The sequence below is a fragment of the Notothenia rossii genome, assembly GCF_949606895.1.
Source record: "Notothenia rossii genome assembly, chromosome: 3".
Lineage (NCBI taxonomy): Eukaryota > Metazoa > Chordata > Actinopteri > Perciformes > Nototheniidae > Notothenia > Notothenia rossii.
In genome coordinates this window covers 81,017,350-81,041,049 of record NC_136901.1, presented here as the reverse complement: position 1 = coordinate 81,041,049, position 23,700 = coordinate 81,017,350, and the positions used below count along the sequence as shown (strand labels likewise).

The 23,700-nt window shown below is 39.0% G+C and overlaps 2 protein-coding genes across 6 annotated transcripts in view; one reads left to right on the top strand and one right to left on the bottom strand.

The window, feature by feature from the left end:
- Positions 1–17,514, bottom strand: part of elf1 (E74-like ETS transcription factor 1) — a 35,425-nt gene extending 17,911 nt beyond the window's left edge. The window contains exon 1 of one of the 5 annotated variants that reach the window (XM_079672356.1): positions 16,696–17,514. The gene's annotated coding sequence lies outside the window, so the exon portion shown is untranslated. Of the gene's footprint in view, positions 1–7,801; positions 8,145–16,695 lie in introns of those variants that run through there. The other 4 variants (XM_079672359.1, XM_079672357.1, XM_079672358.1 and 1 more) reach the window with 4 other exon arrangements.
- A 1,575-nt stretch (positions 17,515–19,089) lies between these two features.
- ube2a (ubiquitin-conjugating enzyme E2A (RAD6 homolog)) lies at positions 19,090–23,664 on the top strand. Its single transcript, XM_079670673.1, has 6 exons — positions 19,090–19,272; positions 20,837–20,917; positions 21,110–21,135; positions 21,532–21,621; positions 21,730–21,818; positions 22,668–23,664. Exons 1-6 carry the CDS (start codon positions 19,229–19,231, stop codon positions 22,794–22,796), a joined length of 459 nt encoding a protein of 152 aa, XP_079526799.1. The 5' UTR covers positions 19,090–19,228; the 3' UTR covers positions 22,797–23,664.
- The last annotated feature ends 36 nt before the right edge of the window (positions 23,665–23,700 follow it).

Genomic DNA, 23,700 nt, shown 5'->3' with positions numbered 1-23,700 from the left:
ACAACAAATTACACATATCTATCTGTCTATCTATCTGTGTGCTTCCCCTTGCTCTATGCAATAAAGTGATGTTCTATGTTAAATACATTCTTTAAATCCACTGTAAACACTGTCTGCTCACACAGTATGTCACACAGTATATTTGTATCTATTATGTATGATAAAGCGTCCTCTGTGAAAAGAGGTTAAAACCCCTTTGGTAAATGCTAATTTGCAGCTTTAGCAAAGCTGTTTTTAAGATTCCCTCAGATCAAGCATCAGATTAGCCGCTAATAACGACTAAATCAGCTCTTTCCATCTGATCCCCCGTAAAGCCTCGCAGATAGGACCACTCACACCGAGACAGCTTATAGCACCTTGAAGAGAGCTTATCTGATTTCACACAATTGGATACTAGGTCAGTGTGGTATTAGATATCACTGGCCAATGTTTCTAATCTCAAAGCCAGTAAACGTTATGCCTGCCCCGTTCCTCGATCTAAGGGCAAAGAAGAAGAAGTGCTGAGTCATGACGTCAGCTGCATACTTTGAATAGGTACAGAAACAGTTAGGCCATGTGATTGAACTAACAAGCCTAAACTACAACTCCAGGCGTGATGACGTATGGTTGGAGTGCATGCTTTAGGTATTAGATCATTTTTGCACCTTAGTCACCTGATCTTAAAATCATGATTTTGTTGCCCTAACTACTGCTAAAAAGGTGAAGAAAAATAGGATTACCGTACTTATAGTGCACTAGTGCATTATACATAAAAATAATGTACATCCGCTGCTCTAAACATTAATCAAATGGTTAATTTCAGCTGTTTGGAGAAGTGTTTGAGCCTGTGCAGGAAGCATAAGGACAATCTGGTCAATATTTGAGAAGCCTTTATGAAACACTGGTTTATGACAGTCATGCGATGAGGAAGGTGCAGCACGGGGGCAGGAGATTGAGGACAATAAACGTCCTGTGTAAAGCGTCAGGAGTCCAGTCTGGTTGTAAGGAAAATATTGACATGGTATTATTGTTTAACCGTATTAATGATCATTATTTGTGGGAAGTAGAACAAGGAAGAAAGGTCATAAAAAAAGGCCCTCTACAAGGGGGATACAGATATTAAAGGTCACATGTCATGCTTTTCCGGTTATTACCCGTCCCCTTGTGTGTTATAAAGGTTTTTCTGCATGTAAACGGTGTGCAGAGTCAAAACCCTCAAAGTACACACTGTAGCGAGTAAAACTCTAACACAGAACAGACCTCCCCAAAACGCCTCGTTGGTGAAACGTCATAATGACGTCATCATCCATTTGATTCTTCCGTGCTTACGAAAGCATGTACCCGGAACTAAATGGGCCAATCCGTGGAGCCGTTACGTTACGTCCGCGGAGCCGTTACGTTAAGCCCCCGCTGATTGGTCCAAATTGACCAATCCACACACACACTCAGTGCAGGCAGCCCTGCTGATTTCTGCTCCGTGCTGCAGGCTGATAACAGACATTTGGGATCGCGCGAAATTCTCTCTGCAGACCCATTCTCACGGCGTTTATCAATCTATAAACCTTTTTCTTAATCAATATCAAGCCACACTTATTGTTTTTATTTCGGCTGTGACTTTGTGTGTGTTCAGGTTGAGTTTGGCTGTGTATCGCTAAACAAGGAAATCACGGAGAGGGGGGGGGGGGGAGCTGCAGCGAGCCGTTTAGTGGAGAAAGTGAATACTGCTGAATACACATACTTTACAGAGATGCTGTATGCGAAACCAATGTGAGTTTGGAAAATTGCACAGTATTTTTCTATTTTAGTATACCTCAACAATGGAATTATGATCAGTGGAAATGGCCATGACATGTGTCCTTTAATGACTTATACACAAAAACCGTGGCTTCAAAACTACTTTGAATGAAGAGGCCTGACAATCAGCCTCTCGAGGGGCCGGGGTTATGTTGTTCTGACGAGAATCACAATGCAAAAACGCAAAGGTAAACAAGGAGTGGCTGTTGCTTAGGAACACGCAGAGGGAGAAGGCTTGAACACAGTCGACTCTGTGGTACAAGACAGAGGGAGAAGGTGGGCCTCATTCAGCTCAGAAAAGGCCCGGTGTGTATGTTCAAGGACGCATGTGGAAGACAGAGCACAACAAGCATAATCTGACGACTGAATGGCTTTTTATTTAACTGCTTCTGCCTGTGTAGTAAATTACTTTTCCTGGAGGATTCAAAGAAATTATTTGTAAAAGTTGACTTAATGAGAAATTGGAAAATGAGATTATTTAATCAGCACTACTATTGCAAAGTTGAGTATACTGTTATAATGTCAGACACTTTGAATAATAGTGACATAATGTGAATATAGCTTCACTAAGACTGAATGAATAGTTTAACATTTGGGGAAATGCTGTCTACCAGCACCATAGATCTTATTAATCACCATGTTATATTGTTTGTGTAATCTGTAGAGCCAGACAAACAGAATGGAAAACCAATAACCTTCTCTTATACCAAAAGATTACGTGTACACACCTTTCAGCTTTTTTATGCGTGAAACAAACAAGATAAAAAAATGTTTTACTTTGGAGGTACTTGAAGATTTGTTATCTTTGGACAGAGGGTTAGCTCTTCACCCGTCCAAAGTCTTTAAGCTAAGCCTACCGCTTACAGATTTATATTGAACAGGTTGTAACGCTGAAACAATCTTCTATGAACTTGGTAAAAGGGGAAAAACAGTGTGAGAATGTGAGAGTAAAGTAAAATGTCATTTGGTTGTGTATTGGGAACCACTGCGCAAGAATACTCTTGTCAGCCATTAAGCTTAGATGTTAAATGTTTCAGTTTCAATTAGGATAAGCTTGAATTTCAGAAAGAAATGAAGATATAACTGTAGAGTTACTATCCTAACAGTCTGTAATTTCTGCAGGCAGCTGTGTGTGTGTGAACTGACTTGTTTAGTGGCATTAATCTGTCAAACTGTGTGGTTCAGGCCCTTGTTTGTCACACATCGTGTCCACCACACCAACCACATGTCATGACACATTTTCATTTTTCACCAAAAAGGCACCTTCAAGCTTGTAAATGTGTCATATTTTAAGGATCAATGTAATCAAAATGAAATGCCTAAATGTATGTATGCCACAGTCATTTCATTTCTGGCCATGGAACATATAATGAACATGCAGGAGAAGGCAATGAAAGGGGAAAAAGTGACATTTAAATCAAATGCAAAGTATCAAGGAAAAGGGGGAGAGGTTTAAAAACAGACATAACTCCATAAAAAGAGACCTTTCCACTCAGACAGGAGTTCAGCAGTTTATGCTGGAGTCATCATGGTGGGTTTTCCATATAACAGCCTTCTGCTGAGGCTTCAGCCACCGCTGCAGCTGGGTGTCTGGGGCCAAAGCCTCCCAAAAACCATGTGGGAAATCAATTTCCCTCTTTGCCTGGGTCAGAATGCCTCTTTGTACTGAGTGATACTGCATTAAAGCCAACATGATTTTAAAATGTGCCTGATGGAGTGTGAGGGAGTTGGCAACAGCTAAAACGTATTCCACTAAGTACGTCAGTTTTAAGTTCAAATTCACCTCAAACCTTTTTTTTTTAGCCATGTTACATCAAGCAGTGTGGAACCCACAGAAAACATTGACATGTATTTCCAGGCCATTCCATTATATAGAATAGTGCTATAGCAGTCACCTAGCTGTATACTACTCAAATTATCATACAGCTACATAACTTTTGTGCTTCAAAGAAAGGCAGAGCCAACTGAACGCTGTAATGGAAATGTTTATGAGGGTCTGAATGCTGCCTTTTATCAGCCACAAAATACACATGAAACCTGCCTCCACCCACACAACCACTACGCCAGAAAAACTCAAATCAAGATACATTCATGATCAGGATTTCCACAGTAAAGCAGTTCACTAGAGAAAAAGGGATACTCTATTAATAAACTAAATTCATGTTAGTGTATTTATAACCTCAACCAAGGACGTTTTAGTTCCAGTTCGATATGTATAACTACTAGCCTGATATTCATGAAACGTGCGTCAAGGGTGAAGCATGAGCCAAGGAAAACATGATTATATTTTGGAAAGAATCAAGTCAGGGGGCCCACACTCACTTTTCAGTTTTGTTAACATTGGTAAAGGTCTGTGCTCCACTAATAACTTTCTATTTGAGAAATGTTTAGGAAGGCCTCTTTTGGTAAATCTAGCATAATCAATGTTGTAACATTCAAAGTATTTAATTCACAAAGTAAAAATACTTCATCACAAGTAAAGGTTTTGCATCCAAATAAGTTTGAAAATCATTTGGAAATACTCAAGTTATGTAAAAGTAACTACAAAAGTTGAGCAGTTGAGGCCAGACAGCAGTACATGGACCTACATGCTCTTACAGGCAGAGAATCTGTGCCCTGACCGGCATGGTACGTTGCATAACCAGGAGTGTTATCAAAAGGTGTGACCTGATATTCCACATGTCATCTCTCTCTCACACACATGCACTCTCTCTTTATTTCTCTCCGTCTCTGAAACATGGCGATCTCCCTTTCCTTCCAGATGGGAGTTATGATTCTTATAAAAGTAGGCGTAGGAGTTCACATCTTTCACGGTTTCAGGTGTATTTTAGGTGGTTTTTAAATGTGATACATCACAGTGGAATTACATTCTACGTGGTTTTGAAACGTTGTAGTGCTGTCTTGTTGTTTTCAGTGTACACCAACCTCTAGAGCAAACCTAAAAATCCTCTAAGCCAACGATCAAATGTTGTGGATCATAAATAGGTTTGTAATCACTGAGAAGTCCAGAATTACATCACATCCTTTTCAGTTCTTAGAAAATAAGTTTGAAGACTAATTCCCACAAGAGGGAAAAACAAGAACCATCACTGCTTCTCCGCCACAAATCATGAATCTAAGGGCTGAGATTAAAGCTAGACATAGAAACACTATTTCATCGGGCTCTGAGTTTAGATGTGATGATCACAGATCGAGTTCGTAATTTTTCTTCAGATAAACAGGCTGCCAGTCCCAGCTTGCAGAGAGTCAGTTGCAACACGGGTAGTCAGTTGCTCAATTGATTTCACTTTATTTAGCAAGGGAGGGTTTCCTGTGTGTACCTGTGACACACAGGAACACAAGTGGCTTCAAACTACTGAGTTAGGGTTAGGGTAAGCCTTGCTCAGTGGCACCTTGGCAGGAGACGTTGAGGAGAGTGTTACACATTAACTATCCCCACCCAGTTTTTTCCAGTTGGTCACATGAGTTCAAACGCTAGTCACTTGCACTTCCTTTAAGAAGCCCAGAGTGCTATGGAAATTAAATGGCAAAGAATACATCATCTGGCCTGAAAACATGATGCAAATCCATGCCTGAGCAATATAACAAACAGCCACACTCTTTCTTTGTCACATAACTTTTTACTGGAAGGTATATGAAAGATAATGACTGTGGGTAAACAACGTGTGTGTTTGTATTCCCTTTCCTCACTATGAGTCCACAGGGTTCTGCACCCCAAAATATTTCATTAAAGATAAACATGGAAATTCAGTTTTCTTTGCTTGAACACATGTTTAGTTACTCCACATGGAGAACAGATATATATAATGTATAGCCTTTGCAAATGCATAATTGTTGCATTGTCGCTGCCAACATGATATGTATACAATTAAAGAAATACTTGTCAGCGTTTTTGCAATAAAGAACAGTTTGTACCTGAAACAGGAAATTGGAGCTGACGCAGCTTTTATTAAATTCAAAGCATGAAAAAACAGATTGTACCTGACAATACAAAGATAGCACTGTGTTTACTGTATTTGATCCATGGGCCTGTAAGATGAAACTAAATAGATCCTCAATTTTTACATATTAACGCATGCTGGGACTATAGTTTAAAAACTCCACCGCAACTCCTCCTCTCGCCATTCCCTTCTCTTGCAACGCCTCCATCATCTTTCCCAAGCCTAATGATGTAATTACAGGCTAAGACTTGTTGACTTTGTATTGTAAGAGGAGCCTACCTGATACTACTGTCCAGCCCCCTCTCTGTCTCTTCATCAGCCTGTATGTCCTTTGAATGAGGCAAACAAAATCACTAAACAGCACCCGCAGTATGAGTTCATCCTCTGAGGCACCATGGCCTCATTTACAATCCAAATAAGGGTGGGCATGAGTAGGATGAAAAAGTTAGGTCAAATGCAAACTCGTACCTGCTCAACAACTGAGCTATTCACTCACTGGGTGCATGTGCAACAGGTGTTACAAATCAAGTGCAAAGCCAATTGATCCAACCTAATAATAGTTTAGCAAATGAGCCTAAAGTATATAGATATATGCATTTTGTGTCTCTGAAGTAGTCTCTGTTGATTGTCTTCCAAGTTACGTCAAACATTACATCAACAAAATCAATTCTGAATGCTGAACTGATGAAACAATGACTAGCTTTGGTTTTTTGCATACAACTAGATAAAAGTGTTGACCAAAGTTGGGTATAAATCTGCACTGGCTAATGGCTTTTCTTGTACTACAGTGCTCTATGCAGTAACGTTGCAGCAGCATTAGAACACAGATTAAAGAAAAGAAAAAGTGGGCGTGAAACCTAGACATTGCTCAAACTGTTGTCGTGTTTATTCAATGATTTAGTATGTGCACAATGTCCTGTGTGGTAAAAAAAAAAGTGCAGAATAGATTTCTGGTGAAACAGGAAGTGTGCTTTTTTTATCTCTGCTGCACTGAGCAACATTTAGAAACAGATTCTCAAGAACATTAAGCAGAAGAATTGAACTGGCTGATGGATGGAACAAATGGCTTTAGGGAAGGTTAACTAACACTGACATAAAAGAGGAAGCAACATAGTCTGGGTTCAAACTTCCCTCTGAATTGAAATGGAGACCTTATTGGCCTCTACTTTACAAGATGAGCAACATTTTGTTTAGATGAACTGGAGATGTTGATGCATGAAGCACTGCAGGACAGACTTGCTAAACTGTGAAGAGTAACCACAGCAAAACAACAGCAGTTTCTGGGCCAACTGATGCAGCATTTACAATTTTTGAATAAAGACTATCAAACAAAGCAAAGCAACAAGGATTGAAATCAACATGATGTGTAATTACTGATTACTACACCATGAAAAATACATGTGGGCTTGGTCAAGGGGCTTGCAAAACCCTGTTCCCGCCCTTGCTCCAGCACACCATATAAGGCAACGGTTCATAAAAGAAAAGCAACAACCAAACAAATCAGCAAAATATTTATCCTATTAGTTCCTAAAATGACAAACACAACTTTACAAACTTTTTACGTGATCTCATGCGTTGCCAACTGTAGTAAGTGTCAACAAAGTTTGAGGGAACTTATTGTATGTGCGCAACCAAATATAAAAAGCTCAATATATAGAACTACCATGTTCAAAGGTTGTGTGTCATGTTATGTGTTATATACCGTGTGATGTTTGACAGTTTTCTTGCACAAAATTTGAAATCGTAGTTGGTTGGAAGACATTAGGGGGAAAACTTTTACCTAAATATCAATTGTAACTGGCATCGCTTTTTAAAGCTCCCTTAACAAAACCCTAACATGTCCAATGTGCTAATAAAAATGGTACAGTAAAGCCAAAGGTACATGTTACAGTGACCTAATTACCTAGCTACCTGTCCAATAACAAATGCAACTCGCAAATATACCTACATGATGTCCCTTTAATACAGAAAATGTTAACTTTTTAAACTTTACATTCTCAGAAACCAATTTAAAAACATTTCAACTCACAACAAAAGCCAAAAAAAGGCGTAAAAGGTGAAAAGGAGGAGAACAATTCATCACTAACCTCAAAGACTCAGGGTTCGGGTGACAATGTCCATAGTAGCAACCGAACAAGCGTCGATCACAGTAACCAATGAAAATCAAGAGAAAAATAGATAACAAAAGGCGAAAAGGGGAATAATCCAAGGTGTGGTGAGAGGGGGGCAAAGCTCTCTAAAGGTGTTGACCACTGGCTGGCCTCACACCTCTTTCTCAGAGCAACAAAACAAAACTGAGGAGAGGAGGGAGAAAAAAAAAGACAATGGCTGCTGTTGGAAGCAGAAAAGGAGAAGTGTAGTGAAGCAACTTGTCCTCTCCCTATGAGTCACACAGCGCTGTCGCCATTGGTAGTGGAGCCCTGAGGCAGAGTGCCTTACACCTGGCCAATCAGCAACGAGTCTCGGCTCGAAATGCAAATGCTTTCAGGTGAGTTCAACCTGTGGCAGGGATTGGACGGTGCTGCAGCGGGGGAGGGGAGAACAGAGAGGCCCAACCAGAGAGCCACACCTCAAACAGCATGAAAGACGATAGACGGGTTTCTCCTGCAGAGGCAGAGGAGTGCTGGAGGTAAACAGTTGGACAGGTATGCACTCACTTTAGACTTTGACCATGCAATACGGGCCAGGCACGCTGATTAAAATCTGTATGGCAGCCCAGAAGTAAAGTTCACATCACTGTGTGTCCCATTAAAACATTTACAATGAATTGTGAGTCTATTAGTGGTGTCAGTGAGCCAGTTTAGCTGCTGACTTGTGGGGGAGTAGTTCTCCCTGCTGTAGAAAGCCTCATAAAACAACTTCTACCAGTGGGAGGTGCAGAGATGAAACTGTAAAGTGTTTCACCTCAGAGGCGGAATTATCTCTACTGCTCCCCCCCCCCCTCCTCCTCTTTAAGATTCAGTGATTATGATCTTGGTAAAACTCCTGCTGTGAATGAGAGCTGCAATGATAAGTTGAGATGTCGATTAATCCATCCACGGAAATGTTTTTTGCAAATATTTTGATAGCTTTTAAAGTAGTTTTTAAATGAACAATAGTAGAAATTGCTGTTTTTTCATACTGAAATATTCCTGCTTTTCTTGTTAAACTCAATATGTATGCAAGGAACTGTCAAAATGTTAAAACATCACCTTGGAGAAACAGGGATGGAGATGTTTTCATTATTTTCTTACATTGAAAAGAAAAACCTATCAATCAACCAATTCATCTGCATTTTTATCATCAATGAAAATAGTGTTGGTTACAGCCATGGTTATGAACATTCCTTCAATGCAATTTATACTCGAGCAACTTCAAATCACACATTTTCTCATTTAAGGTGTTAAAATATACCAAAAGTGTCACAGATCAGCTGCAGTAAGTGTGAAAAATGCTTTTTTCGGACGTATCTGTTTAAGTTCAATGTAGAGAGAGACTGTGACTTGATAATAATCTTTAACAGAAATGACGCTCAAGCAGACAGGAAGCGCTGGTCTGTGGTGAGCACTCAGTGTTCACGCTCTAGAGTGTGCATCAATGTATTCAAGTTTTCCGCTGAAAAGCCCCATGTAGTAAATTCAACAAGCGAGCAAAGCTCAAATATTTTAAACACAAGCTCAAATTGGAATTGTTGGGAAAGAATAAAAAGTAAGCAAAAAGTGGGCCTTGAAGAGATTTAAATAAAAAATGATCTCATTAAACTCAACTGCAGCACGGTCCGTTTGTCATGGACACCCAAATCCCCCTCTCCTCTCCACAGAGTGCTCATCATCACATTCATTCTTCCTGGCCTCCATTCAATGTAGTTCAGCTCACAGTGCAGCTGTTTGCCTCAGAGCAAATTGATAGCCTTGCTACGAGGAAACGTTACTCCAAATAAGCTTCATTTATCACCACTGCCTTTGCAAATACTGTCCACGAAGTCTTGGAGGACATTTTTTCACTTCTTGTGAAATAAACTCTTAAGGCTAATGCACTGAAGCTCTGCTACAATCCAGGACAACTGTGTAAACATTCAAAAGCACACACATGCATGTACACAAGCACATTTCATTCCTGAGTTACTCCCTTTATGTAAGCCTTGAAGATCATATACATCTCTGTACAAACACCAGTTGGAAGAACTTCTTACAGATCTTAGAAATCAGAGATGGAAATCTTTTTTTTTATCTGCACATAGTTTATCTACTATGAAAGAAAAAAAAGCTATCAAAGGAAGCGTGCAATATGCTGAGGAATATGATCAAGAGTTGCAGAACTGAGTTTTGAATGTTTACGCTTTTGAAATCCTGATGCGCCGATTCAACTTATTCTGCACAAAAAGAAAGGAAAACTTTTGCTACAGTGCAGTGATCTGTTAATTGTGGGTAATCAGCTGTGTCGAAAATATATTTCCAAACAGAAATTCTGTTTAGGAGGAGCAAACAAATAGATGAGCGGGCACAGCATCCAAACATATCATAGCTTTCCTTCAATGAATACTAAAGAGCGCAGATATTCCTCTGTGTGCCAGGATCTTCTGAAATGGCTGGTAGTTTGTATTTAGAGGAAACATTACAAACAGTAATGTGACTAAGCTAAATGTCAATACATGTCCTGGAAATGTTTCATTGAACAAGTCAGTGGGATAATCCAGAGGTGGGACCAAGTCAGTCTTCTTGAGTCTTTGCAATCAAAAACCCAATTCAAGATGAACAAGTCCCAAGTCAAGTCCCACGGCCCGTATTCAGAACTTTTCCTGAAACAAAATGTTGCTCTTAGGAAGAAGATTCTGGGAAACCTTAATGACATTGTCCAGGATTGGAATCTATTGGATCGAATGTTTTTATGTTGAGGAACACACCAAACGCATATTGGAAAGGGTACAGTATAATGAATGTCACATTTTGTCTATTTTGTACACATGAAGGCTGAATTCACAAATTGGCTTTAACTGTGTTTACATCCATTTATAAACTTTTTACAGGAAACACATCGTTTGGTTTACAGTGTTTGGAGAGGAAAACTCATGGCCTCAAATCCAGACTAAACTGCAAAGCCTCATGAATGTGAATAATGTGTTATTGTGTATTTCTGGTGAACGCAGCAAAACTGTTTGCAATTATTCTCTCCGAAGAATTTACAATCGTTCCAATTATCTTTTTGTAATACTGAACACAAACTAACCCACATTTGCACAACAAATCACATCCATACTCTGGGGGAAAAGCAATAAAAGTGAAGATGTTAAAATTGGGGGGTGCTTCGTGACATATCAGGGGGATCTAATTAAAATCAGCCCACAGTGTGAAAACACAAAACGACTGTCTTAAAGAAGTACAATGTGTTCTTGTTTTATTTTTACAATGGTGGTGAATTAACTCGAGCAAAACCAAAAAAGCCTTGGTGAGTGATCAGTGCAGAGCCATGTGACCCTGCAGACTGAAAGACACACTTTTGCAGCCTGAGAGTGAAAACATATGCACTCTTTTGTGCGAGATCTGCATAGAGAGGAAAACCACACCAGAATCAGGCCTAAAGGGCCCCATGTTGTGCTTTGTCACCATTATTAAAAAGGGCAGAGCCCAGCCATCCTGTGGACCACAAAGCTGGTGCGGTCAAGGCCTGCCAGTAAATACCAGAGACCCCACCCAGTGTTGCAAACCCCTTTCCCATGAAAGTTATACCAGCACTAGCTTCAATAGTCTAAATATAGGAAGAAAGTTGACAACACTGACAGGCCTACCTCTAAAGCCTTTCCCCCACAAATTGTCATATGAACATAAACATATAATAATGGATGTAAACAATACAAAATGTTAGCACTCATAGCTGTCAAGCTAGCAGCTCGTGAAGGACTCTGGGGACGCAGGTAGGTAAGCAGACTAATTCCTGCGACAGCAAAATATACCTGAGGGTTTGTTTTTATGCAAGCATGTTGACTATTGATTTATTTTGCGATGTATATATATATATATATATATATATATATATATTTTCAAATATAACAAATTATTTTTGATATAGGCCTATATCCTAGCTTAACATCTAATTGTACTTCATCTACAAAAATATCTGTGATAATAAATGTTATATTAGCCAAATGCTTATTTTATGGGTCAAAGTTTAGTAATTGGAGCACTGGAGAACATTATGATTAGTCTTCATTAATGCATTTTATAATTTTGCTCTTGAACTTGATTTATACGGCACCATGTGTCTAGGCCTGTCCTAGAACTAGACTGCACCCAGCAGATCCGGATCACTCAGTACAGTTATTTTGGAGTGCTGTGGACTCGCACAACCTGACAAACATGCCAGAACAATCCTTGACAGGATGAGATATGGGAGCCTTTTGAGGACACACAGAATTATTTGTGCAGCTTCGAGGTCGTCTGATGGCTGGTGAAGCCGCTCAAATACAGGCTGAGGATGTGAGATGCAAGCTAACAAGACAGAAGGGCACCCCACAAGAGACACAGAAGGAAGAGAATTATTGTTGCAGAAAACACCCAAAAAACCTCTGTCAGGTTTGAAATGGGGTGAAACACTGAAGGTAACAGAGTTACAAATATCACAGTTATTATGGTTTTTAGAAACCGTGCCAGCTGGTGGAGGTCAGAATGTGTTGTTGCAGCAATCTGGTTTCTTTAAAAAGCTGACAGTTCATCGCGCTTTGAAAACTTCATTATTCTTGGACAGTGAGCATCGTGAGCTGAGCAGGATGTGAGATGATTCACGGAGCTGACTGAGTGGGACTACAGTATGACATACAGAACTGACAAAGGGCTGTGTTTGGTCAGTGAGAGTGATTCAGTAGCACCTCGGAGCAGAAAGATGCTCAGACCACAGGCCTTCAGCAGATACTATTCAATGTTTAACACCATGCACACACCTGACTTCTAAGAGAGCTATTATTGAGATATAATCTAATAACTCTCTTCAAAAATACAACTTGAACACTCAATAGCTTCAACACATTTCCACCAAACAGAGCAACACATATGTTCCCCTTCTCTCCTGTTCTTAATACACTGCACTGCATGTTTAGTAGATTTCAGCCTGAGGTTGAATTTTTTCAGAATGGAAGCTATGTATTGGTTGAAAAAATATAAAGTTGTCCTAAATTGTGTATGTTACATGCATCAAACAGTTGCTACAGCGAGTATTAGTGCCAGACATTGTGGTTGAAGAAAGAAAAGAGGACATTTTGTTTGTCAAAAGGTCAAACTTTGTAGTTTTAGAATCAAAAGTCTGTAGTTTATTCTCCTTATTTGGAGTTATTCTCAACAGTGTTTTCAAAACTAGTACTTCCAACGTATTCTCAACATTTTGAATTCATTCTTGAAATACAAAAAAGAAAAAACCGTTCTCCTCTGATTTATTTGTTGCTATGCCTGGCATTACAAAGATAAATGGGGGATGGCTGTTGTAGTAGGTCTACTGCTGCCGAATCCACATACACTCAGACTGAAACTTATGAATTATTAAAAAGAGAGAGCAGGCCAACAATCCAGATCATCCACATCACACCTCTGTGGGCTGTAACAGCTACCTGCAGTCAGATACTGGCAGAAAGCATTCATTGCTACGCCACGTCACTGAACCGCATAACTGCTGTTCCTACAGACGATCATAAACAATCACTGAGGTTTTGAAAAGTCCATCTGTGTCACACCAACAAACCCAGACCCAAAAGCCTGCCTGCTCCAGCAGCTTTTAACCTGAGAGCTGCAGTTTATCTCAAGCTCATTATTAATAAAATGCCACAAGGCCCTAAGAGCATATTGCTCTGTCACTCAGGGCCCAGATTATAATACCCATTGGCTGCATGCAGTTAAATAATTTAACAAGCTTGAGGACTGCCTGTCACTCTCAAATTAACGCAAATGGAAAAAAAATAACCAATAAATATACTGACGGTGAAGACAGACAACAGATGTGATGAGCTCAATGCTTATTCTGTAAACTCAATTACTCGTCACCACTCAAGAATGTGTTGAAAGTTAAATAAGGAATGGCCCTTTTACTTTTTCCAGAAAAGCTCACTCTTTGAATAGAAGCACCACTGGCTGAGCTGACTCATGAAAGGCCTCCGTGAACCACTCGCTGCTACCTCATTAGCTCCAACAGACATGAAGAATGACAGGGTGAAATACCATTATGCGCTGAAGATGCACGCTAAGCCAGTTTCTATTTTTGTGAGGAGCTACTTTGTCTGGTCAAACTACAGTGAGCTAGAACATTAAAACCCAATCCATCACTCCTTAATGTAATTACACATACATCAGTGATACAGCTATTATTATATTATACTACACTGGGTGCTTACTTGAACCTCTGCAGGCACCAAAAAAATATCCAAGTAATGTGGTTACCTCATCTCATGATGTCAACATGCTGCTAGGGTGGACATGTTGGACTATACTGATACATCCTACACTTCAGTATAAATAAAGAAATATGTATATTGAATGTGTTCTTTGGTCTGTAGGATTTCAGTTCTGTTAAATGAAAATAACACAATGTAATGTCTGTTTGTTTAAAGAAAAAATGTATTGTAACTAGCTTTTTAGACCGAAATGAGATGAGTGTATTTTCCACCTTGCGTGTCCAGCTTATTTTACAAAACTAAACTTATACGACAACAAACACAAAGGCAAGTTGTCCCCTGACATGCTAAAAATAGATTTTCCTTAGCCCTGCATTACATCATGACAAAGCGCATATTCATGGAGAAAATCAGGCAGGATGACTCCTCCAAAGTCACATGCTGGTGAGATAGGCGGCATGAGAGCAGAATGAGGTTACAGGTGGAATTTCCCTCGGCTCTCCTTACTCTCTGACGTCAGGTCAAGCGGCCATGGTTTACTGCTGCTGCGTATCAAACATGTCCAAGGTGATATTCAGGTGACAAAAGCCTGGGGTGGTGAAACGACATGCGTACTATTAAGGAACTTTGCAAGCGGCAGTTCCTCTGCACACCCTAAAAAGAAAACAGCCCAAACCTGAGGTATTTTTTTTCTACATGACAAAAAGAGAAGTACAACAGTTTTATTTCTCTTTTCACAAGTCGGTTCCTGCATTTCTGCAAGTCATTTGAGGTGTCAGCCATCTCATATGATTGTTTGTTTAATCAAAGCATATGAACATTGCCATCTTGTGGTTATTTCTTCACAGGCAAATTACACTGAGTCACACAAAGTATCATCAGACAAAGATAGTGGCCTTAGAAAGCGTTTCACACTCTTTTTAAACTTGCAAGAGTAGCATGTATCATGTACAAGTTATGCTGCATTTGTGGACACTGAACATTAAATCTCTGGTTTAGATAATGTCACATTAGCTCCTAAATACTTATTTACGGTATCTCTTCACAGTGTTGCAGGGAGGTAAAACTGTTTTTAGATTACCACACATTCTAGGGAAAGATTCCCTGTCTCTTGCAAGGCCAGGCACTCTGAAAGCTTTTGTGAAACCAGAGTGCTGCATTCTAAATAGGATAAAAGCTCAGATACTCTTTTTGCGTAGCCAAATCAATATCTAGCAGCCCATTAAGGCAAGCGGGTATATCTTGGGCAAGAAGAAGAAGTGTCTAATGTCTGAGGAGCTGCTCGTCACTGAGAACAGCACAGGACAGCTCTCCATTAATGTCTGCTGATGGTGACATCACTGTCACAGGATAAGAAGGTTACCAGGAAATGCTTTGGCCTCAACCCCAGTCTGCAGTGTGCACAAACACGCAGCATTAAAACTATCAAAGCAGAGCTGACAGGGAGGAAAAAGAGAAGCTAAATGTTTGGGCTAAAGCATAGCAAGATGTGTCTGAAACACAGGGCGCATGCTTGAAGCAAACATGGCAGTTCCACACTGGAGTATATTTGGAAAGTCCTGCTGTGGATAATTGCTTTCAGTAGATTGAAGTTTCCAATTATCTACAAGTCTCTGCCCAGTGTTCCCACCATAGGAGGATTGTAGGGGAGGGGAGAGAGGGTTGGTGGGTCCAGCTGGTCCTGTCTCTAGTGGGGACTGACAGGCTAAGAGCTCGTAACTCTTCCCCTCCCTCTGCGTCATGGCCGCCTGCTCTGAAGGGAGCAATGGCAGTGGACCAATGAGAGCTTGTTTGTCTGTCCCATGATAGAAGCATCTTAACTGAAAAATGTAAACATCTGGAAAACATTTAGATTACCACAGAAATAGGGTTGATCAACTATAATGTGGAAAAAAAACCACTATTGTCTGGCATTGCAGACATATATTTGTTGAAATTTGGAAAAGCAGCATTTGGGTTTGCACTTCGAGGAAGCTCTATGAGAATGTATCTTAATTCTCTCCTATTTCAGTCAGTATGTTCAGTGAGACTTCTTCAATGGAATAAGTGACACATGATGGAGTCAGATACTTAAAGGCTGCTATAGAGAAATATCTGGAATTGCTTTTGAGATTTTAAAGGCCATTAAAATGTCCAAGATTCCAAGTTGACATATTCATACTGATCACTTTAAACATGTCAAAACAAAGAGATAACCAGTTTGTTTTTAATTGAACTTGTTTCACACAACTGGATGATTATTAAAGTTGAAGCTGTAGAAATGTCAATACCAAAAGGGACATGAAGCACATCATTGTCAAGATGTTCAGCACACAGACACAAAGAGACACAAACATACATCAGTCCAGTCACATGCAGGCTGACTGACACAAAGGGCAGCAAACTATGGAGTTCTATGCTGCAGGTTATCTATCCTAGGGGCTGAACTAACATCATATGAGCCCAGTCAAACTTCTTGTAGTCTGATAACTTTCTTACTCCTTTCTTACTGTAGATATAGTACAATAAGATGTTTAAACTGCAATAATATTCTACAAAAGCCAGTGAAAGTCACATATAAATAACAACTATAAACTCCACATGGTATAATAACACTTAATAAGTATAAAACATGTTTGATGGTGGACTTACCCTAGTAGAAGTTTTCATAAGCACAGCATTTCCCCTGACTTTATGCAGACAGTTAGTGGTTGTCCTCATGAAAACACGGCGTCGTTAGAAAAACATTATAATCCCCGGTTGAGTTGGAGACACACGGTGCTACAGCTCCATCATCACACAGTCACCGGTCAGCTTTACCCTCCTGCTGCTGCTTTCCTGGGCTTCCCGGCACAAGGTTGCAGTTTTCTCCGACAGACAGGGGCTGACTGATGTGTGGGGAATTCCTAGCAGTCACATTTTCCTGGGAAATGATTGGCCCCGTACCAAAGTTTGGCTGTAGCCTGGTAGTAGTAGTAGTAAGACCAGAGGATTCACTAGGTGTTTCACACTGGAGCATTACACTTCAAATGAAGATGGTGGATTGAAACACGTAGTGAAAAAAAGTTATTTGTTCTCCGCGGAATGCTATAAAAAGAAATTGTGAGCAATAAATGTTTTATCCACAATCGATATTGGTTGTCTATAGGCTATTTACGTGAAATCCACCGTTAACAAATTCATTTTGCACTTTGACTAAGTTTTAACCAAACTGGTATCCGAGCGACGGTTCGGCAAAATGTTAATGTTTAGTTAACGCGGTAAAGGTGGCTGTTTACCGACCGATGTTGTCAACAGAAACAACATTTAGTCAAATTAAATTGCGAAATAAAGCATTTCGGTTAGTAGCATAGTGTTTAAGTTGGGTTAAAGTCGAAGTTGTTGTTGTGTTTTGGTTGACTACGATAAGTGTTAGCACGGAGAGATATAAGTGGTAATAGGCTGCATCTTCCGGGAAGGTCCAAGCCCTTGTGAGATGAGAGCAATTGAGGATAAACTCCTCAACGGGCGTGGTCTAGTATGTTCCCTGGAAATGATGAGCACATTTTGTAATAACAAATGATCTTAAACATATTGTGAGTCTTTTAGACTAACAACATGTGAAATATTATCTGATGCTTAAGGAGAGTCATTGTTTGTTTGAGTGGTCAAATACACATTACCTATTAGTATATTTAGTATCAGCTAAAAAAAAAAAAAATGCAATGTAATGTAGTATTTGAGATTTTGCAAAAAGGTCTGTTCCCATACCGGGAGTCGAACCCGGGCCGCCTGGGTGAAAACCAGGAATCCTAACCGCTAGACCATATGGGAGGGACGCCAAGAGCTTGGAAGCGGCCCATATAAAGCCATCAGCGTTATCTTTGAGTCATTAGAAATAGTATTTTTATAATGATAAGCACAACACGAGTTAGTTTACAACTTTACATTGCACATCGCTGCAATTAGAGGACAAATGTGTCTGCGTCACAATACTGCAATCCAAATCAGTAATATTATTTTCCCATTTAACGTTAAAACCAAGTCCAATCTTGATCATTACTACGAAGTACCTTATCCATTTTTTTTATTATTCTAACCCCTTAGATGCCAGTTTCTTTAAATGAATCCACTGTTTTTATGGAGGAAATAATATGTGTCTGTATACTCTGTATTAAATACTAGGGGGATTTTCTTTCAGAGACTGTGATATGACAATAATTAGCAACAACAATAATTTTAATGGAGTTTTTTCTTGCAGGAAATTAGAAAATGTGCATGTTTGTACCACATAATGAAATAATGACAAACATTGCTCATTCAAAAATATTCAATAGCTACTACAATTTTGAAGCAGGGACTCTGTTGAAGCACGACTGAACTGGCCGCAGGATAAAATATATATTTGTTTAAGGCTCGACATTTTGTAGACAAGGTTAAAACAGCCCAATCGTATGCCTTACTGGGACTACTAACACAATATAGGACAATCACCTTATGTCAAAGATAGGATAAGGCCCTTTACCCACATTTAAAAGAGACTTCAACTGATGAATGTTTTTTTTCACTACACTAGGGAATAGGTACCCTCTAGTGGTCTTTCACCGGTACTGTACATTGAATACAGGGTGTCAGCCTTAAATACCTTGTGTAAGCATCAGTCACTAGTTATACTTTTAGTAGAAATTTGTATATGGATTCAGTATATCCATGAATTGGGAAGCAAATAATTAAAATACGTAGAAATGGAATGAGAAACCTGTAAATCATACACATATTTTCTGTCTTCCCAACAAACTAAATATGGGTGCTAAACATATGACGTAATTTGCTGTGGAATTGTACAAGTGAAGAGACGGGGTTCTCTAAACAAATTAAATAAACTGTAGTTATATTTAAACAGGCAAAAATTGATTCATGAAAGGAGAAATGCAAAGTGGAAAAATATCAGGTTAAGTGATGATGTTTTATTTGTTTATGTGGATGTAGGACTCTTCAATGTAGTGCTAGTGAATGTGAATGTCCCCTTTCTAGTGTCGGTGGTAGCGCCCTTAGACTAGCAGAGGCAGCCAAATATTTGACAAACTAGCTTTCGTTGGCTAGCGAGCTAGGAGTTAAAATAATACACCGATTAAAAAAAATAACATTTCCCCACATTTGAGCCGCTCAATTTTATGCCAAGGATTTAGGTTTCCGTGTAAACAGGATGTCAACTCCAGCAAGACGACGTTTAATGAGAGATTTTAAACGGTAAGCGGAAAAAACAGACACTAGCTTAAGCTAACATTAGCTGACTTAGGCTAGCTTGTTCGCGTTAGCGTGATCGACATTCTGAAACTTAAACATATAAATAAAAACACAAACAACGGCGGATTATAACCGCGTCTTCGAATAGGTTATCTGTTGCTTATTTTAGGTAGTGTTAACAAGTTGACTGGCATTATATTCAAAGGTTACGACAATTGTAAACGTTACTGGTAGCCATCGTTGGCAAGCCACCCAGGAGTAGTAACGTTGTGTAATTTATGGTCATTGCTTGTTCTCGTAGATAAACATTTCGTACTATGCGATTTTTAAAAATGGTAACATTCACTTCTCCTGGAGCCTTTACAGAAACTGTCAATGGCTCCGTTCCTTTAAAATGTCTCCTTTGGATGTATTTGTAACTGAATATTTAGGATACAGTTAGAGTCATTGACCAGATGGCCCTTCACGTTTGGGTGGATTCAGTGTGCAAACACACACACACACACTGATCAAGGGGAGCTCCTATTCCTGGGCCCTGATAGATCACTATCTAAGCCTCAGGATCAGCAACCATCTGCCATGCATTCACTAAAAAACCCGCAGACACCCAGCACAGTCCGCTATGATCATGGCACATGGTTTATTATCCCTGATCTCCACAGCATGTTCCAACGAAATTAAACAATACTGGTGGTGTCAGGGTCCAAGACTTAATCCAGTATGGCTAAATCAATCACTACAGTATCCTTACTATTTTTCACAACATGACTAATGGCCAATCAGGTCAAAGTAGATAACTTAAGTTTCATAGCACATTTCTTTTTAGGTAATTAAGGTAAAAAGAAAAGTGCTGTACATACTTAAAACAGAACAAAGCAATGTAAACATGGGAGAAGAAGATACAGTATTATCATAGCTCATAAAGTATGATCAGGCAAATAACACATGAATGTATCATAAGATGCATGGAAACAAATAGACAAAGTGAATGGATGAGTGAAAACCAAAATAAGGCTATATATAGCTATGGTATCAAGAACAAGTGTTTTGAAGTGACTTATAGTGGGGCATCGAAAAGGAACAGCCAATCTCTTAAGGCATTGTTCATTTTGCTCAGGTAGGGCAGTACATTAAAGACAACATTATTGTATCACTTTACAATATTACCACAGTGAGATTGATGTTATCACATTACAACAACAAACATTCCAGATGAATAAAAAGCATATTTATAGCATCATGTTTCTTGTGTTAATGTAAATCCTGGTGGACTGTTAGCCATTGGGAAATCTGCAAACTAAGCCCTCCTTCAGCAGAATGTTGCCCACCTAGGTTTACAATACAACTTAGAGCTTGTATTCCGGCTTTTATATTTAACATAGCCTGCCTGCTGATTCTTACATTAGTCTTCACTCCTATTTTTGAATATTAAAAAGGACTTGCCCAATTGACCACCATCAGGCTTTACGCTGTTATTCTAGTAGTAAAACCTTGACTTGTAATTCTGTGTAATACTCTGTATAATGTCACCTGTAATTTGAGATGCCACTGTGCTTTTATTTGTTAGACTGCAAGAAGATCCTCCAGCTGGAGTTAGTGGGGCCCCATCAGAAAACAATATCATGGTGTGGAACGCTGTCATTTTTGGGTAAGTGAAGAGGATTTGTCAATATAATAACAATAATACATTTGAAAGACATTTATCAGTTGTTTTTACAAACTAGTAGTAAAAAACAGGCATGGACAACTTCTAGAAGTAGTCGATGCCGGTTTTGTGACATAAAATAAATGTAATATCATTGTTGTTTATGTCCCCATGTGGTTTTTCCTCTATTTTTAGACCGGAGGGAACACCCTTTGAAGATGGTAAGTCCTCCTTAAAGCACAATATACTTAATTTAAAAACAAGGGCTGCTGATATCACATTTTTGCTACACGATTAAAATGGCTAAAATAAATCACAATAACAATGGCTATGTAAAATTTAGATAGTAGTCATAGCGTCAATTAACTAACTATTAACTAATTAAGTAACAGTTTTAAATTAGTTGGCCTTTTTTTATAATCAGTTTCTGATCAGTAACTTTGGAAGCTGAGTTAGTAAAGTGACATAATCCTGCTTTGGAGTGTTATTTCAACCTCACTAAAACAACCAGATTCTGTCAAGTTGATACATGCATGAAACATTATTTTAGACTTTATAACTGTAATGCACTATTTTTATCTCAAATCATACAATGCCATTATTTGTTTCACTTGCAGGAACCTTCAAACTTACCATTGAATTCACAGAGGAATATCCAAATAAACCTCCAACAGTGCGATTTGTCTCCAAAATGTTTCATCCAAATGGTATGTATCTTGTATTTTACAATACATTTCAATCGCAGCAATTACATTTGTTATATTTATCCTTGATTGAACCCTGAAAAGCTTTAAATTCTGCATTCTCATTTGCAGTATATGCAGATGGCAGCATATGCTTAGATATACTCCAGAATCGTTGGAGTCCAACGTACGATGTCTCTTCAATCTTAACTTCAATACAGGTAATCTAACCTTCTTTTATGACAGACTTTTTTGATTTTGCGCAATATAAAGAGAAAACTATATGGAGTCATCAGCCAAACAATAGTAAACACATAGTGAGCAAGGCACCGGACATCCCTCTTCCCCATTGCTCCCCGGGCGCTGTGCAATAGCTGCCCACTGCTCCTAGTACTAGACTCCTGGTACTAGGAGGGGTTAAAAGCAAAGAACACAGTTCACTGTTTGTGACCATTAAAAAGGGTTTCATCCCTCCGATTCTATCTATAGTCAAACAGTAACACTGCAAGAAAATCAGTGTGGCTAGACCAGAAAACCTGATTTGCCATAGGAAAATTATATCAAAGTATCTATGCGATACTACTTTAAAGTTCAAATTAAAAATGTTATTGGTGTGCCCACAAATTACAAGAAGTATTTCTGTATCGGCTGCTCTTAAATTGTATTTATATGAATTAAATACTTCTAAAACTCTTAGTTCATTGTCTAAATGCCCACTAAAAACATGATGTTATCTTTAAATAAGTAAAAAAAGACAGATATTGGAACTGGTTTCGGTGCCGAGAGGTAAACTGATATTGATCTCACCAAACTCAGTCAACATCTATTGTTAAAACTAGGATGTGCATAAAAATATGCTTTTGGTATATTCTAGTTTATTTAAAATAAATTGTAGTTATTAACAGGCAGCAGGTTGCCACAGCTTTATGGAGATTAATTTATTTTTGTTCTAATGCAGATTGTGATAATTCTATTGACAATCGGAAATATTTTCTATATTATTATTGTTGTAAACAAGTACAAGTCATTTGAAACCTAACCTTCTGATATTTGTTGTTGTATATTTCAAGTCTTTACTGGATGAGCCAAACCCAAACAGTCCAGCCAACAGCCAAGCAGCCCAGCTGTACCAGGAAAACAAGCGGGAGTACGAGAAGAGAGTTTCTGCTATTGTTGAACAGAGTTGGCGTGACTGTTGACCCCCGTTACTGTTCGTGCTTGAACTGAGTCCGGCCCCGGATCAAGAAATCTCTCAGAAATAAAATGACACATCTTAAAATCCTTCTCAGTATATTTGTCCCATAACTGTCGCTAAGTTTGTATGCTGTTGTGTTGTGGCATTCACTCCTGCCGATTGCTATTGTTGGCCAATAGCATACGTTTGTTAAAAGTTAATGTACCTTGTTATATCTGGGTTACTTGCTACATGCCCCAACTCTTTTCTTTCCAAAAAAAGGCAATCTCTCAGTTGTCACTTTTCTACCTGTTTATTTACACATGAAGTAAACTGGTTGGATGACACAGTGACTGTTAATTAGATGTGCTTGCTGTGTGGTTTGCTGTGTAGATACCGACAGTTCATATTTACAAAAAAAGCCGTTCAGGGGTGTTTTTTCTTCCGTTTCAGTGGCCTCACTCCTTTTCTTTTTTTTGTAAAAGCCTTTCAGAGGGATAAAACAAACCGGCATGGACATCCATCCCTCTAACAACTCAACAGATGCCTTGAGGGTCTTTTTCACTCAACTTTTCTTGTAAGGCCATGCCTTTTAGATTTTAAGAAAGTTCTAGATATTGTTGAATATATATGTCCCTCTTCAACACCGAAACAAGACATTTAGTTCCCTTGCTGGGAACTTCACTTTGTTTCCTGCACAGAGTTTCATGATGCTGACATTTAGTGAGTGAGAACATTTCTATGCTATTTTACAATCTTACATATCAGCTGACGTAATAAGCTGATGATACTGTTTAAACAGGATGGTGTCTGTTTTCTGATTATAAGACTTTGCACTGGTAACCCATTTAACAACCTGTACATTTTCTTGTAAATAAAATAAATATACATCAGTTGCTTTTGTTGCATTATTTACTCACAGTACAAAA